The sequence below is a fragment of the Eupeodes corollae genome, chromosome 3 (genome assembly GCF_945859685.1).
Source record: "Eupeodes corollae chromosome 3, idEupCoro1.1, whole genome shotgun sequence".
NCBI classification, from domain to species: domain Eukaryota; kingdom Metazoa; phylum Arthropoda; class Insecta; order Diptera; family Syrphidae; genus Eupeodes; species Eupeodes corollae.
The window spans coordinates 102585146-102603332 of record NC_079149.1 but is presented as its reverse complement, the minus strand read 5'-3'; the positions used below and the strand labels follow the sequence as shown (position 1 = coordinate 102603332).

The 18187-nt window shown below is 33.3% G+C and overlaps 1 protein-coding gene across 5 annotated transcripts in view; it reads left to right on the top strand.

The window, feature by feature from the left end:
- The window catches only part of LOC129949808 (E3 ubiquitin-protein ligase Ufd4), a 144178-nt gene that overhangs the window by 71122 nt on the left and 54869 nt on the right, over positions 1–18187 (top strand). For 2 of the 5 annotated variants that reach the window (XM_056061458.1, XM_056061456.1), the window contains exon 1: positions 1416–2874. The exons of 1 other annotated variant lie outside the window; for it this stretch is intronic. In XM_056061458.1, the coding sequence (XP_055917433.1) occupies positions 2866–2874 (9 nt within the window). In that variant the 5' untranslated portion in view covers positions 1416–2865. Of the gene's footprint in view, positions 1–1415; positions 2875–18187 lie in introns of those variants that run through there. 2 more of the 5 variants (XM_056061459.1, XM_056061461.1) reach the window with 2 other exon arrangements.

The following is an 18187-nucleotide window of genomic DNA, read 5'->3' as shown; positions in this document are numbered from 1 at the left end:
AAAGTTGAAACATCTGACTTTTGTCCAATATTTTGTACATTCCTTGTGACATTTTTTATCTAATTTTAAAATGTCAAAAAATCACTTCATATTTGTTTGGTTATTTTACCAAATTTATTTCAATTTTGCGCACAAACGGTTCCTAGGATTACAAACATTTTGTACAGTATTTTGTACATTTATTTAAATTAAATAACAAAAAAACATTTTAGTTTTAAGAATAATTTCAGTTAAGCATTTATAAAACTGATGGGCAATGTTTTGTTCCTGTCAATCAAATTGAACTTTTCCCAAGTGTCTTAATTCAAATCCGACATCTAAATTACTCTATCACGTCACGTAAGATTTTTGATAATATTCATAATTTAATTTAATTAATTGTTACGATTAGTCGCTCGAACGGAAGGATTATTTTGGTAACAGATTTGCATTTGCAAACGTTTTTAGAATGATAAAATGACAAATTAAACTGGCAGCTGTCAAAAAGACTAACTTCGAAAAAAGTATTGCCAGATTCAAAACCACACGTTATAATGATTTTTCATGCTATCTACATTTATGTGGTGTTTTTTTTTCTTTAATAAAATTATTGATAGTTTTTTAAATCTATAACCGCTTTCTTTAATATTCAGTTGAAATTTTTCATAAATACTTTCTCCCATGCGAGTAAATCTTAAAGAAACGCTGAATCATTTATGCTAAAACGGTTTTCAACAGAAAAAGGCAAACCAGTTTGAAAGCAATTTTTCTTTATTCCTGTAACGAATCCGTAGCCTAAAAAATTCTATTATATTAAGTCTTTGAAATATATTCATTTTTAAAACTTGGAAGATTCAAATTAAACTTCTAAGGGGTCAAAAACTTTAACTAATGACAATTTCCAGAAACTTAATAATATAGTAAAATGATTTAAAATTGTCTAGAAGAAAAAAAATTGTACTTTTCAAAATCATCCCACGTATGTACTTGGCCGTAGAAAAATAAGTTTTTAATTGTCTTACCATTTTTAAAGTGGTGTATTTTAAGAACGTCATGTGATTTTAAGACGAGATTCGAATTCAGACCAAATTTATACTTTGAAAAAGTTGTTTTATTTTATTGACAGAAAAAAACGTCATTTTGTTAGTTATTTTTACTAATTTCTTCATTTAAATGCTACTTTTACCATTACTCTGGGTTTATGTTATTAAATATTCTATTTTATTTAAGTTTATATACGAATGTATGCAAATTAAATTCTTGCAAAAAAAAAACATATCAACAAAAACCAAACAAAATATCGACAAAACAATAAAACCCCTTAAAGTTGGTAACCCTATAACTACATTTATATTGGTGGTTACTGGTGAGACTGGCGGTGGTAATGCTCTGCCAAGTCTGTCCAACTGCACGAGCTGTCAGTTTGTTTTTGCATCGCGTTATGGTATAGTCTCGTTTAATAATGTTATGGTCGTGTAATAGAAGCAAGCTCAACGGATTTGTTCCTGCCACTGCAACTGCTGCTACTGCTACTTCTGCTGCTGCTGTTGTCTCTGCTGTTTTTGTTGTTGCTGTTGTTCTATAGCATAGATGTAGCATCCCCTGGCCGCGAATATAATATAGAAATAGACCACCAAAAGCACCAACGACCAAGCCTGTTATTTTGTTAAATTTCCTCCGTTGCCTTACATATATTTATATAAAAATTGTACACTGTGTGTTGTGTGGCAATAACAACCAAAGTTGTTGTACCTTCATATAAATAAATGAATATATATTTACACGAGTACACACCGCATATATAATAAATATTACGGGCTTTGGTCAGCTGTGCGCGAATATAACACAATAATTTTTGCCTTTGTTCTTCTCATATTATAATCCTTGTGTTGTGTTTTATTTCAATCATGTGTGTGGGGGGCTTTAGGGTAAACTGCTTTTGAACAAATTTAAAAAAATATTTACCTTTATAAAGATATTTTGTGACTCGGTTTAAATTAAGATCAAAAATCCCTGCTGTCAATTCGTTAAACATGCATCGTTACGTTATCGCGTAACGTTAAACCAAACGTGAATCAATCCCAATTAAATGAAAATTAAAATTCAAAAAAGAAAAATAAATAACTACGTAAATATTGTCTGCCTGTGTGAATGAGTCTACATATCTCCTGTGCTACAAAAAGTAATTAGATTGTGAAAATGTGCGCGCACATTCAAGTGGAAACTACATTATACAGTTAGAGAGGTGTACCAGTACCAGTACCAGTACCAGTACCTATAGTGTATAATGTACCTTCATCTCTGATGGAGGGCATTAGCCTGATAAAATTTTTAAAAATTTACAAAGAAAAATCCATCAGTAATGTGTTCAACCGCACCAAATCGGATATCAATAATTAGGAAAATATTGAAGTGCGCGATAAGAAGTTCAGTTCAATCAGTGCTGTCTTCATCAATATAGTATCAATATAATTTCATAAATAAAAGTTAAAAAATCAAATTTTAAGTGTTCACAAACACATTTTAGGCGCTAACCGCGATGTTCTCAGCTGTCGTTGACTTAAAATTTAATCACCTTCCCCCTTCTCCTCCATCATATTAAGTTTTTACATTTATTGTCAATAATTTTTAAATTATTGAAACTCCTATTGAAACAAAAAAAAACTACTATAAGTTAGTAAATTGAATACCATCGAATTGAAATGCGTTTCATAATAAATATTGAGTAATACGAAAGTACTATAATACGATTTTGAAAATAAATCTCCATCATTAAGTGGATTATTATTTATTGCACCATCAAATTTAAAACATACCTCTTACCTTACCTACAAAAACTTCTTGATCGTGGTCGTAGTCGTGGTCACTCACTCGACCTAAATAACTATGGATGAGGTGAGTGGAAAATTATATTTTTTTTGTATTGCATTATACAAAATTAGAAAATTTATATATAGTTAGTTGCAGTCAAGTTTTATCATCAAACTATTTATATCGATATAATAAAGTGCGTTCGATTATAAAGGTGAATTCACATTCACACTGCGTAGAAAAAAAATGTTGAATGTGTTATAAAAATAACTACATACCATAAACTGACCTTTCTTTTACATTGTAATTAAAATAATTGGTGGTTGGTTTGATGACGAGCTTAACCACTGAAATATTAAAATATGAAAGATAGAAATCTACTTTTATATAACTTTTTAATTTACGCTTATAATTTGCCAATCGCGTGGAAATTTTGTAAAAAAAAAAAGTAATTGTTTGACAATGTAACACAATGACATCGGTCCTTAGGGAACACTGAGGCTATTTTATTTTACTCCCTTCAACATTCTATTGGGCTAATCAAAATGAGGTTTTATGTTGATATTTAAAAAAAGTGTTTTTACTTGCGGCATATAGAAACTATAAGCCAAGTTTTGCATTCGTAAAAAAATGTCAAACTCGAGATTTTAATCAAACATGACATTACGATGGTAGAGTGGTAAAAGGATGGGTACCGTGATTCCGTATCTTTTTCTATCTGTATGTCGTCGCCCTTATGGCTGAAACACAAACACGCTTCAGCTTCGGCTTCGCCTGACGTTTACAAGTTCAGCCATAGGAATTCAATGCATGCTATCACAATGGAGCTTCGACCTAACGTTTCTTTTGACAATTGTAAGGAAAAGAACGTAATGTAACGTAATGTGACTCCAAACGGAAGCTCTAGTTCAATTATCTGAACATTTGCTTTGTCTGACAGCTGATCATCTGTAAAAAAATGTCAACAAACAAAATATTTGCTCTTTGGAGGGATGAAATAATAGAAATGTCATTCAAAGCAACCTCGAAGCAGGCCCATCTTAACGCAGGGAAGCCGAAGCTGAAGCGTGTACGTGTTTCAGCCATTAAATCCCAAACTTGGTTTCCATATTATTTTTAAACTTGAAAATTGAGGTTGAGCAGATATGTGTGAGGCGTTTTCCTAATTTTTCAAATTTGTTTGTCAAAAATCAAATATTTGAATTTTCTCAAAAACAAACTGATAGATTTTCATTAAATTTTCTCTAAATAATTTGTTCTTAACTTAGATTCTTTCAATAAAAAAATTTATTTTTGTATTGCTCCAAAAGGGTTCCCCTATAGAACCTTTTTTTTTTGACTTAATGTTATCAGGAACTCATGAACTGATTTCAATCTGCATTAGCTCTGTTGTCTAAATAAAATTTGAAGATCAAAACTGTCAGCAATTTCTTAGATGTATATTTTTTTAAATTCTGTATCTCTAAAACGGGTCAACGTTTTTTAAGGTTTGTTGAGAAATCAAATGGTATTTAAATTTTAGATATTTATGTACTTTTTGTAATAGCAAAGTTTATACTTGTCAAATGTCAAAAGATGACAGCTACAAAAATAGCGTTCTTTTTCTAATTCAGTAAAGTTACTACAGTTGTAAAAAATTAAGTCTTAGTGTTTGCAATTAGTAAAGCCAAAGTCAAGCAACTACAAATTAAAACAAGTGATTTGACTTTCAAATAAAAGTTAAATGTCATGAATTGAAGTTGATTAAATAAGTTATTTTGACTACAAATGACTTACTGACTTTTAAAATTGAGTCACATTTAAAATTGACTTTTGAACGAACGACTTAAAAGACTTTAAAAAGTCAAAGAGAATGCAGTCAAAATGACTTAGTCAATTGACTTCAAGTCATGACTTCTCTTTAATTGGATTCATGTCATGACTTTTACCTTTAAAAGGTGACAGTAAAAGTTTTTATGAAACGCAATAAGATTTAACAAGTCAAAATTCATCACTAAAAGACTACTTTTTACAATTTTAACGAATCATACTTTAATTTATCAAATTTTAACTTCTTGGATTTAGTCGTCCTTGAGATATCGGTCACTTTGGAGAGTTGTACTACTAAGCTTTTGAAATACATTAAAGTTATAGTTAATATAGCCCCAAAACTACAGATGGATGTTTTTTCCCTTGGACAATAAAATAGTTGCGTCTTCTTAAATTAGTAATATTATCGTTTTTAACAATAATTTCTGTATTTTTCCACAATTTCTGTTTTACTTACTTTAATAATCTGATTATCCTCCATTATTATTCAAAACTTTTTAAAGTCGTCACGGCATTGACTCTAACTTTCGGCATGTTTGATGATGTATGGAATACCATTCTCGTTGAACCGATTTCCACAATTGGTTTCCATTAGTGAAATATTGACCCCCTAACGATGGCTTAAGCTCATTCCACAAGTTCTCAATAGGATTGAGATCAGTTGATTGACTTAGGACAACTGATACTTGTTTCTTTCGAAAACAATCTTTCAAGAGACCTGCGGTATGCTTAGGATTGTTGTCTTGGTGAAAGTGCTTTCACAGGGAAAAGTTTTCCTCAGAAAAAACGGTAACATGAATCCTCCAAAATATCCCTATATTGGTATTTTGTTAAGATGTTATTCAAACGGAATATAGGACCTACACCGTATCAGGAAAAACAGCCCCACACCATTATATTCCCTCCTGCGTGTTTAATAGTTTTCTGTGTATAGCGGGGATGGTAGTCCCTGCCTTTTGGTCGCCTTAAATTGAGCCCAGAATCCGATAAAAACAAATTTTTTTACGCCCGCTCTCTCGTTCGTTCCAATTAGCATGGTTTAAGGCAAATAATTATCTGGACCTTAAGTTGGTAGCTAAGGCATGGAACTTTCCAGGCGATTCTTCCTGGGATATTCGAGCTCTAAAGCCTTCTTCAGATCCAGCGTGCACTGACCGCATTATCAATTTGAGCACCTATAGTCCTTGACGAAATAAAAGGATTAGATTTAGCTAGAAATAGTATGAGGTGGTCAGTGGTAGCTGATGTTTTTTTTCGGCCGACCTCTATTTTCGTGTATTCCTCTGGGCTTGAGAGCATTTGTTATTAAATTTTGAGATCTGCCTAGGACCTCCGCAATAAATTTGTAGATCTTGCCCTCATCTCTAAGTCGACGAACTAATTTCCTTTGAATGAATGAAAGACTATTGTTTGAAGCTAAAAAATTTATTTTAAACAGCCCACCTCAAGAGTTTATACCATAAAATAGGGAATATTATAGGAAGCTTGGATTTTACTTGAAACACACCTATTTTTATGGCCAACTTTTTATGAAAAGCAAAGAATTACGATTAAAATTTGTTTTATTTTTTTTGAAAATAATCTCCATGAAGAGCAATACACTTTTGCAAGCGTTTGAACCAATTATTGTAGCACTTTTTCAACTCCACCAAAACGGTGTCCGCATTTTTTTTAATGTGCGGGAATTTAAAGAAGTCATTCGGTGCTAAATCAGGACTGTACGGCGCACAGTGGGGCAAGATTGGTAGTTTTGTGATATTAATTATTTTCACTAGTAAATTGATGATTATTTTATAAGTTTTTATGGTTTTATAATTGAAACAATATGTTATCTTCAATTTGGATGAATATGGTAAAGGATATAATGTTTTCTTGAATCGCAAACGAACACGAAAAAGTGAGAATTTTCAAAAAAAATTATAAAGTTTGGAAAATATATTGTAAAATTGCTGTTCTATATAGCCTGAAAATAAAATTGTTTTGGAGGAGTGGTCTAGCTCACTTCGTTTAGTTGAGGGGGTGTTCTTTTCGAAAAACTTACTAGCTATTAAAAGAATAACAATAAAAATTAACGAAACGTAATTCAATTTAATCGGAATCATAACAAACAATATTTTCTATTTCAAACATTTGAATTGCTTCATGATGAAAACTATTTTTGTTTACATTAATTTTTTGACTTCTTAAACTCGATAGCTCAGGATCGGAAGAAATCATCATTCTATTGAAAATATCAGTCAGAGTATCTTTTCTGGAACATTTTCGGCTGTAGTGCTCTCTAAAAACCTTAAAATCTTTGTTTCGAGATTCTAAAGCTTCCTCGCTAAGTTGACCAACAGGAAGTATACAGTTGGTGGCAATATGATGGCCATGAATTAAAATTTTATGCACTGTAGTGCTCATATAATACCAAGGGTATAATGATACAAAATATCTTCCAGTTTCCTCACAAAACGGTTGAAATTTGTGTGGGCTGATCCTAAACCACTTGACAGACATTGTAAAATGATATAAAACTTTACAATTAAAGCTTCATTGATACCCGTTATCGAATACAGATACGCTGCTATTTTCGAAAAACCTTCTTGCCACATTGCCTGTATTTGTGTTACCGTAACCAGGATTAGGTTTATCGACTATTAAGCCTGTTCTCTCTTTGAATTCTCTCTGAATTCGTAGTTTATTCTGTTTTACTATACACTCGGTTTTTTCATTGGTTCGCCATTCTTTATCCGGAAGCTTATATGCAAAGTGCAGAAGGCATTCAAATAAACGAATCCACGCGTGCAAAGTTGACAATCCAAATGATAAATTTTCCTCGTTTATTGATAATTGTATCATTTTGTCGATGTCATTGAAATCCTTCGAAGTTGCATGGCATAAGTAGCACCTCATCGATGATTTGGTGTCAGTCAAACTATTGCAAATTTTGCCATCTATCATTGACAAGATCGTCTGATGATGTACGGTGTAATCAATATTTTTAATCCTGATATTCGAACTATGAAGATTTCGAATTTGAGATTCTGTTACTTGCTTTTCTCTTCTTACAAGTTCGTCAGATTCTTTTTCGAAAATTATTTCCAAAGGACGACAAAAACGCGCTGACGAAGGACAAGGATTTTGCCAAATAACTTTTTTGTCTATCTGTGCTATTAATTGCAAAGGAACGAGACATTTTATAAACACGAATTTATCGGCTGCAACATGGCTTTCCAAAAATGTTTGATGGTACTGGCTGTGCCCCCAACTGCCATCAAAACCCCACTTCGATATGAGGGTGAATTCATTTTTTTCTGAGCTGATGGATTCCAGTACATTTGCTTTATTATTTAATATTTTTTCACTTGTGTGATCTAGAAGGTTTTGCAAAGGAACCTCTGCAAAAGTTTCTTGAACTTGAACATTTTGTGGATAACAATTCTTTTTTTCTTTCTGAATTTCTTTGTATGATGGAAATAAATTGTTTGCATAGCTTCTAATAACGTTGCACTGATGCCGGTATAATTTTGCTTCCATCATCATTGATAATGCATTTCGAGATGAAATCATTTGATTGCTGTCAGTATTTGTCGAGTTTTGAAGAAAATTTGGGGAAGATGTAACAGCTTTTATCAAATCAGCTTCCTGTTTCTTACCCGTGACTCGTAAGCTCATTTGGGCTGCAAAAACAAGCTCACTAGTAGATACTGTGCTTCTAAGGCTTGCAGTACGTTTCCGTTTTGTTTGCTCACTGCTTTCTTCAAAATCAAGCAAAGGACGTCCATGTCCAACAGACTGACGATACATTTTAAAAGAAATATTTTCATCGAGCCATTTTGCTTCGGTTGCTAAAAACGACTTTTTAGTTCGGTTTGACCGTTGCCATTTAACTTTGAACTGGTGTTTAAAATCTTTAAGCTTTAGTTTTAAGTGACTTGTTTGTTCAGAGCATAAAGTTTTAGTTTTTAAGAAATTTTCGACGACCTCAAATTTGTCTTCGAATTTTTTTTTTTCTTACTATCAAAATACAGTTCAACAAGTTTTCGTCTCTGAACACTGAAATACTTGACCACCTATAAATTTCCATATTTGAATTAACACGAATTATTGATTTATATATTGAAAAACTATATTGAAAAACTTCTTACCTTCGTTAATATTAGAAATAGCACTTGACATTTTTTTTGTATATATAAGAAAACAAAAAATAAAGCACAAAAGTTTTTAAAATTTCTTGTATACATAACTTGCTTTCTTGACACTAACTTGAACAACTTTGACAGTGCAATTAACTTAGCATGGGTGACTTACCAACAAAAATTCTTCTATGTATTATCAAAAATACCGTATTAATTGAGAAAAACAACATGATTTTCCCGTTGCTTTCAAATAAAAATGTGGACTTTTTATCATGGCTCTCTATGGAGCTGCCCCACCGTATGGCGGTTGACCCATTAATTCGATGTTTTGGCTGGTCAAAAATTCCTTTGTTTGAGCCGAAGAATCATGAAGAATGATTCTCCTCTTCTTCGGCTTTTTTCGAATTTCTCCGATGACTTCTGGCGAACAAACTTTCGTATACCATTCAGAATTGACCGACTTGCGTTGCTCTATTGCTTCTGTCGCTACGTGACTGGTAATGCTGAAGAAACAGGCAACCATTTGCTTCGATGTGCTTCTTCCGCTAACAACTTGGAAGACCCATGCAGTCGATTGCTGTTTAGTTTCGGGCTCATACGCAAAGATCCATGATTCGCCACCTGTGTAGATATTTTGCCAGCTTTGATGCACCTTGACCGTATTTTTTATCATTTCCTTGCACCAATCGAATTGGGATCGATCGCGAACAAATCTTTTTCACGGCCAAATGATCATATAATATCTTATTGATGCTAGTCTTACTAGAGTCTAGGATGACTATCTCACGATATGTAACATATCGATCTTGCTTTATCAGTTTATGCACAGCATCGATATTTTGTGGCACAACGACCGATTTTTGACGACCTTCACGGAATTCGTCCTGGAGCGAACGACGACCATGATTAAATTCGTTATACCAGTTTTTTTACAGTGTTATAGGATGGTGCTTTATCGCTGTAGAAAGAATTAAGTCCTCCGCTGCACTCTTGTCTTGATAATCCACGTCAAAAGTTATGAAAAATTACCGCACGAAAATGTTCACGAATTAATTCCATTTTTTGCCCAAGATGCATTTTTCAAGTAACTGTCAACAACAAAAATGACACATGTTCTATAAAAGGTTGTGGTGAAAAATGTCAAACTTTCAAAATAAATGACAAATCTGTCATGGAACCACTCATAACTTAAGGGTATAATTATAGCAATCATTGATTTTCATCATTGAAAACAATAATTGGAAATTTGATCATTTAAAGTTAAACTGACAGATAGGAATAAAAAAGATAATGGAACGCTTTCATTAGAACGACTACATTCCGAAATGTAAAATCAACCATTAGCTGTTCATTAAAAATGATTTAAGCATTGAAATAAATAAAAGAAAAGTTTTCGAAAAAAAAAAATATTCAATAATGAAAACCAGTGATAGCTTTTATTGACCCCTACGTCAGTATTTATAATGATTAATAATTGTTCTTAAGCTAAGACATGACAATAACAATATCAAGGGTACATTTGTTGCTACTGCTAGCAATATTTACTAATTTAGTTTTCTTTGTTTTTATTGAAAATGTCGCTTACGATAAAATGGCGCAAGGACACAAAAGATTCCAAAGTCTTAAACATAAACATCTTGCCAATTTTAGACTTCATATCGTCTCACAATAGCTGAATATAACGTTTCTGACACAAATTTTTGAATTTTTGTAAAATCTATTTTCATACTTGTATATACTTTCTGTATCATGAAGTTCCACAATATTTTTGAAGCAAACAACATTTTAAAAACCTCATCAACAACTTTCAAAAATGTTTTTCTATTTACTTTAGAAGAAAAAATCAGACGGAATTTCATGCTACTTGACATTTTTCTCATGTTACACAAAACAAACGTTCTAATTTGTTTACATTCACTATACAGGATGTTTCGTTTCAGATGTCAATAAAGAAAAGTTTAAAAGTTTTAAATTGTCTAAAAAAGACAACAAGTTTTTGTTTAAAAGGAATATTCAAAAGGATACAAAATATTTCATGTTTTCTTTTTTTTTATATTCCTAGTCCAAAAATAAACATTACATTGCTAAATTTTAGGAATAAAAAAAGAGGATTGGATTATTAAGTTAACATCGATGCACATTGAAATGAGTGGAAATATTGAACCTGGTAAAGCATTTTACATTCGTGTAGTGCGGCTAAAGAAAGAATCTCAGAATAAGTTAACATTGCGTCCAAAATTGGGCCATGGAGGTTAACTTTTAAGCATTCCTGAAGTTAGGATATTGCGGTTAAATTTTTTAATGAGAGGAATGCAACTGTCTATTTCTCTACTGCTTTGTTTAGAACAATGAGACCTTGCGGTAAGTAAGCTACCGATCGCCTTTCATTCTCAGGGCTATTTTCAATTCTTTTCAAGACCCTCAAATACGTAAATAGAGCACCAGCCCAAATATAAGAATTATCCTCAAGTTTTGGGCACGAATAAAAGCCTTGTGAATTACAGCCACATCAAAAGGGCTACAATACTTCCTGCATTGTCTTGAGAAAACCCAAAAACTTAGCAACATTTTTTTTTCAATGTCAAATATGTGATCCTCCACAAGAGATGGTTTTTGATGTTCATTGCTAGAATTGAATAGTGTCCAGTTTCCTCGATGCAAGTACCACCCATGGATATTGCCATTGGGGGAAGGTAACACTTTTGTGAACGGAAACAATTTGAATACGTTTTTATTCCACATTTTACAATGCTGTCAATATCAGAATTTTATTAGCTTGTTACACTCTGCCGTTTGTAGTATACGAGGGTGGATTGAAAAGTTTCCGGCCTGACCAAGAGATGGCGCCACTAGGCCTACATTGAGGTGGCGTTCTATAGTACCATCTTTAGATAGCTTGTAGCTATAGTTTCCGCCCGATCGCCCGAGAGCACACTGAACAAGGCTCCTCTGTGTTTTTCTTAAAAATGAAAAAAAAAGATGGAAGATCGTGCTGTCATCAAATACTTCTATTTGAAGGGGTTAAAGCCGAAGGAAATCAAAGAAAAGATGGACTTAACACTGGGGACATCCTGCCCATCATATTCAACCATTAAGCAGTGAGTTTCGGAGTTTAAAAAGGGTCGTGTGAGCACCTCTGATGAGCCTCGCTCAGGACGCCCTGTTGAGGTCACAACTCTAGATATGATCGAAAAAATCCATCAAATTGTGCTGGACGACCGCAGATTAAAAGTGCATGAGATAGCTAAGACCTGTAAGATGTCAAATGAAATATTTTGCACCAATATTTGCATATGCAAAAGCTCTGCGCAAGATGGGTGCTGCGTTTGCTAACAGCACCAGCGCACAAGTCAATCGTTGCGATGGCTAAAATCAACGATCTGAAGTTTGAATTGATGCCGCATCCTCCCTACTCTCAAGACCTAGCCCCGAGAGACTATTATCTGTTTCCTAACCTCAAAAAATGGCTTGGTGGTAAGAGATTTGCGGAAAATGAAGAAGTAATCGAAGCTGTAAATGGGTATTTTGAGGAGCTTGATGAATCAGTCTATAGAGATGGCATTACTAGACTAGAACACCGCTATGAGAAAAAACGTTGTTTTTCTTGGTGAGGCCGGAAACTTTTCAATCCACCCTCGTACTTCCGAAGAAAAGGGATGAGAATCTAAAAACGAATATAAAAATCTGAGGGCACTGTCATCAGGGATGCAATTAAGTTTCAGACAAAAGATCATTTATGAAAATAAGGAAGAGTGTTGGAGACAAAACGGAGCCCTGCGGCACACCAACTTTTATTTTGTAAATATCAGATTTAAAATCGTCTAATAGTTCTTGAGTTAAAATGTCCGAAAGGTAATTTCTAAACAAACTAAGAAGATATTCCTCAATACCAAACGTACGCTGTTTTTGATAAGAGAGCTTGATGTCAAACTCTATCAAATGTCTTTAACTGAAATTGTCAAAAAATAGTTCTAAAAATCTTCTAAACAGTTTAAGACATAAGTAATTTTTGAAGTTTATTCAAATGTAAAAAATGTGTCCTTTCCAATGAAACACCCTATAGAAAACATGTCTATCAGTTCAGTATGCTATCAGTCAGCAATTAGTTTAGTGCTTGTTCGGTTGACCCTGTTGTGTTCTTTATTTTACATGTTATATTGCATTGTTCTTAACCCCAATTCGATTGTATGTTTTGCCAAGTGGCCAATTAGAATTCAAGGGTTTTTGTTGTTGTTGCATCTACTCATGTTTTGAGGGGGGTGTTTATTATTTAAGCTTAAGAGTGATTTTTATTTTTTTTATTTGAAAAACTTAAATATAGTTAACAACAATATTATTTGATTACATGGTTGACATAATAAAGATCGCTATACCAGTGAATTGCAATATTACAAAAATTAAATGATATCAATTTTATTTGATTGAGGGGGAGGGGGAAATGATAGATCTAAGTGGCAAGGTTTTACGGTAAAGAATTTATGATATATTAAAAGCTTTTTTCTGTTGTTCTACATAAATGCAGATAATCGAATTGGGTTTGGTATTTTTCAGTTAGAGCCGCATTATTTCAGAAATATTTCAAGTTTTTCATTCTTTTGTGCTTTTTCTTAGATTGCAACAAGTGCAATTGAATTTATGATAATTTTTTAGTACCCTATGATAATAACCTACCTACACTACATACCCTATAACACAAATGTGTTTCCAAGAAAAGTGGCGATTAGTAGTTTAAAGCAGCAATGGAATGCCACTTTAAGGTTATGAAGGAAATAAGAGTGTTTACACAACTTTAATTAAATAAATATTCATATTTCAACACAAGCACATGTGCAAAAAAGACTATACAGTGGCGTGCAAAAAATTAGAAACGATTTTTCATAGTGATTTTTCTTTAATATTTTTTAATTTTCTTTTTGCTGGAAATTTGTTATCGTATCTATTTTATTAAATATTTTTTTTTTTGAATCTTTAAATGAAAACAAATAAAATAAAAACCTGAAAAAATAACTGCAACTGGTAGAGCACATACAGCTGTGGACAACTAATTAGAAACATTACTGGCTTCTCATTTCCACATTCACTTTCTCATGTGTGACTAGAATAGCGGTATCCAAAACAGTGTAATGCTTGAAATTGTTTGAAAAAGCATCATTTGTGCATAAGTCTTCGCAAAGTACACAATAAAATCAAGGTAGAGTGTAAAAAGTGTTCGTTTCTTTTGGTCAAATAACACTTTTTTTGTCACATGAACTTTGATAGCTAATTTTGTTTTGTCAATCTAGTCTCATTATTAAATCACAATTGTCAAGTGTAAATTAGCCTCAGTTTTGTTGAAATACGGTATAACTCAAAACTTGTACTACCCAGCAAATTAACAGAAGTAGAAGAAGCTTCCAAGTAAACCGTTTTAAAAATATTTGTGGTTGCACCTTTACACCTTTTTGTTTTAGCATTTTTTGTTATTAACCCTGTGAACATGTCGAGGAAGTGTAAAAATGATCCTATCTATTTATGTTATGTTTGCGGAGAACTGACATTCAAAAAACAAAGACGAAACTTTACGAATCTTGTGTTGGAGTGTTATCACCAATGTTTTGGTTTTTTGGAAGAAAGGTGCACGACCTATGCCGTTTGCAATACCCATGATATGGACTGAACAGCGATATCACGTTTCGGATTGCTATTTTTGTCTCACTGACATAAACGGTATAAAATACAAGAAAGAAAATACTGTTATTTACCCTAAATTATTTTCGGCTATAAGACCAGTCTCTAATTGTAAAAAATGCAAGTACTATTACTAGTTGCAACTACGTCTGTTGAGAATGACCATTCACACCCGTCCACCTCAGGTAAATGTGCTGACGAGGACGATGACTTTCAGTTTAAAGGAATCGCAAACGTGCCACATTTCATAAATCAAGGAGTCTTAAATGATTTAGTTCGGAATCTAAATTTGTCCAAAAAACAATTAGAACTATTAGGATCTCGTCTAAAAACTAAGCGATTTAGAAAAATCTGCATGGAAGGCTTTTAAAAATGTTTTTGCAAATTTGTTGGGTAACCACAAGAGTGACAGCTACAGGGAGTTGGTTAGCGAGCTGTTAATGACATATAAAGCTGTGCGTTGCAACATGTCACTTAAGATCCACTTTTTAGACTCCCACCTGGATTTTTTTCTTGACAATTTAGTGCCTGTCAGCGACGAGCACGGTGAGAGGTTCCATCAACACATTTTGAATATTGAAAAGCGGTACTAGGGCAAATGGAACCCAAATATGTTAGTGTATTACTGCTGGGCAATTAAAAGGGACCAACCAGAAGCGAAACTAAGTAGAAAATTTAAGATTTATTAAGTCATTTATAAAAAAATACAGTTTTGATTAACAAGATCTGTGTTATTTCGCAATATTTAAAATTACTCAATAAAATAAAATCTTTGGCCAAAAAATTTCAAAAAAGTCCGTGTGGCAAAAAAAAGTTAAAATTTTGTTGACCAGTGTAATTAGAAACAGTTAAATTACATTTGATTTGGGTGAAATAAAAATAAGTAGAAAATTCTGAATTGTCTGCAAACGTTTTTAAAGAATAATTTTTAAATTTTGGAGGTAATTGCAATGGGAAAATTAAAGAGCTGTAATGCTCCTCCATTGAAAGCGATTCTTGAGCTTTGGAAGCTTAAAATGTCCTATAGAGCAATTGCATCTCAAATGAACTGTTCTGTAAAGAAAGTTTTCAATGCAATTAAGCATTTTCATAACTTCGGCACTGCTGAAAATGTACCTCGTAAAATACGGGTCCGTAAGACAAGCCGCCAAATAGATCGAGCAATTAGTAGGCTGGCCAAAAAAAGACCCAAAAATAAGCTCCACAGAGATAGAACGCCAGCTCTCGGTGGCATCCGATGTCGCGATAGGGCCACGCACAATCAGAAGAAGATTGGTAGAAGTTAAGTTGCATGGTCGTGTTTCTCGGAAGAAATCATTAGTAACCGCAAGACAACGTAGTCTTAGAATAGAGTTCGCAAGATCACACAACTGGACAACAAACGAATGGAAGTACATAGTGTGGAGTGAAAAAACTATAATAAAAAGGATCGGCCGAGGTGGTGCAGGTTATGTCCGAAGGCCAGAAAGAAAAGGTTTTCCACCATAAATACGTTTGGCCAATAAGTAAGCATGGAGGCGGCTGGCTTAACGTTTGGGGTTGTTTCTAGTGGTGTGGAGTTGGCCCAATCCATCGAATCGATGGAACGCTGAAATCCGTTAAATACATTGACATTCTTAAGGAACTATTAGTGGTTTGGGCGGATGAAAACATGCCAGTGATATGGAAGTTTCAGCAAGACAACGACCCCAAGCACACTGTTGGAATTACGAAACAGTTCTTTAGGGACCAATCGATAACAGTTCGGGAATGGGCATCATCAAGTGCAGACCCAAATCCGATAGAGCATCTGGGGCCAGGTGTTAAAAGAGCTGTTGCTCTCAAAAATAACTCAAACAATGATGTACTTTCAAAGGCATTAAAGATAATATTAAGCTGCTTGGAAGGCTGTACCCGTAGAGCAGTGCAGGCGGCTTATTACATCAATAGAACGAAGATATCGGGAAGTTTTGAAGTAAAAAGGTTTCGCAACAAGGTATTAAAGGTAAATGATATTATAAAGTTATACATTTTATAATAAGATATGATTTTTCTCTTGTTTCTAATTAGTTGTCCACCAATAAACGCTGTGTTTTCGCAATAACTGCCATATAAAATAAATGTTATGTTTGGGAAACATTATTTTAAGTTTCAAAAATATATTTAGAAAAAAAAATATTTTTGCACAAAAATAAAACAAAAAAAATACAGATACTGCTTTAAGAGTGAATTCAATTTGTGTTTCTAATTAGTTGTCCACAGCTGTAATTAGTTTATGTTGTTTAATATTTGTTTATAATTTATTAGCATTTTAGCTTTATGATATAATTTTTTAATATTTTACTAAATATTGTTTAATATTTTGTCGAATAACCACGGTTATCAATTATATACTGCAATCTTCTGGGCATAAAGCTAACCAAATCTTCACAAACTTTTTTTGGAATCGATTGCCAAACATCCTGAATTTCTTGGAATAAATTAGAGACATCTCCAATTTTTTTTGGCTCATTTTTATTTTTAGGTGCTGCCATAGGCTTTCTATCGGGTTAATATCCGGGCTGCACGACAGCCAGTCCAGTCGAACCCTTTTTGTAGTGTAACTATCCGTGTGCTTTGGATCGTTGTTTTGTTGAAGTTTCTATACAATCGGTAGGTTTTCGTCCGCGTACGGCAGCATAACATTCTCAAGGATTCTGCAATATTGAATCCTGTCCATTTTACTTTTAATTCTTTTGATTGGGCCAACGCCACACCAAGACATTGCTTCCCGGATTATAATACTGGCACCACCATGCTTTACAATGGGGCGAGTGTACATTGGATTGTATTCTTGGGATCTCATACGGCGAACACAAGCTTTTCCATCAGAATTAATCATATTCACTTTTGTTTCATCCGAAAAAAGCTCATATTTCCACAGATTGACCGTCCAGTGCTTATATTTTTTAGCAAAAGCCAGAGGGCCTTTCTGTGACGTTCAGTCAGTAATGGCTTTTTCCTTGCTATGCGCCCAAAGAGTCCAGCTTCTCTCAACTTTCTTTTCACAGTGTCTACAAACGGTCCACTATCTGCTTCACAAACACTGCCCTCCTAATTTCCCTCTTAGTTGCAAAAGGATTTGTTTTGCTTTCACGAACAAATAGTGCATCTTCTCTATGAGAGGTTGGGCTCGGTTTGGTCTCGGCTTTCGTGGTATTTTTTTTTTAAATATTGAATAGCATTAAATACCATTTTCCTTCTTTCCGATTGCTGAAAAATCCACGTCGAGTCTTTACGTCACATGATTTGTTTTTTCCCATTTTGATGACCTAACTAAACAATTAAAATTCAATTGTCAAAAAAAAACTAGATACAAAAATGTAACTTACAATGCCCAAAAATAACTTTTTAATCTTGATAAATAAGGTTCGTTTCTAATTACATATGTGCACGATCGATTTCCTGGTTTTGTGCCTTTTGCTTTCTTTAATGAAAGAATAACGGTGCCCTATGTTACTATTATGATTTTATAGTGAAGTTGGCTACATTTCAATGTAAAAGAAGAAAAAAAGATGGCCGCATTTATTTATTTAAATAATCGGAAGTTGAAGTCTGACCTGAAAAGCGTTTCTAATTGAGTGCACGGCACTGTATCTTTCAAAAGACTGAACTTATTTTATTGCCTCTTATAAAATTACTTTGCCAAAACTTAGTAAAATACGCAATCAAAAAAACGTATCTAAACAAATCTAATTTCAACATTTTTTAAAATACCACATAGTATTTCTATGTACATAAATAAATATTTAAGTACCTTACTTGAAATTTAGACAACAAAA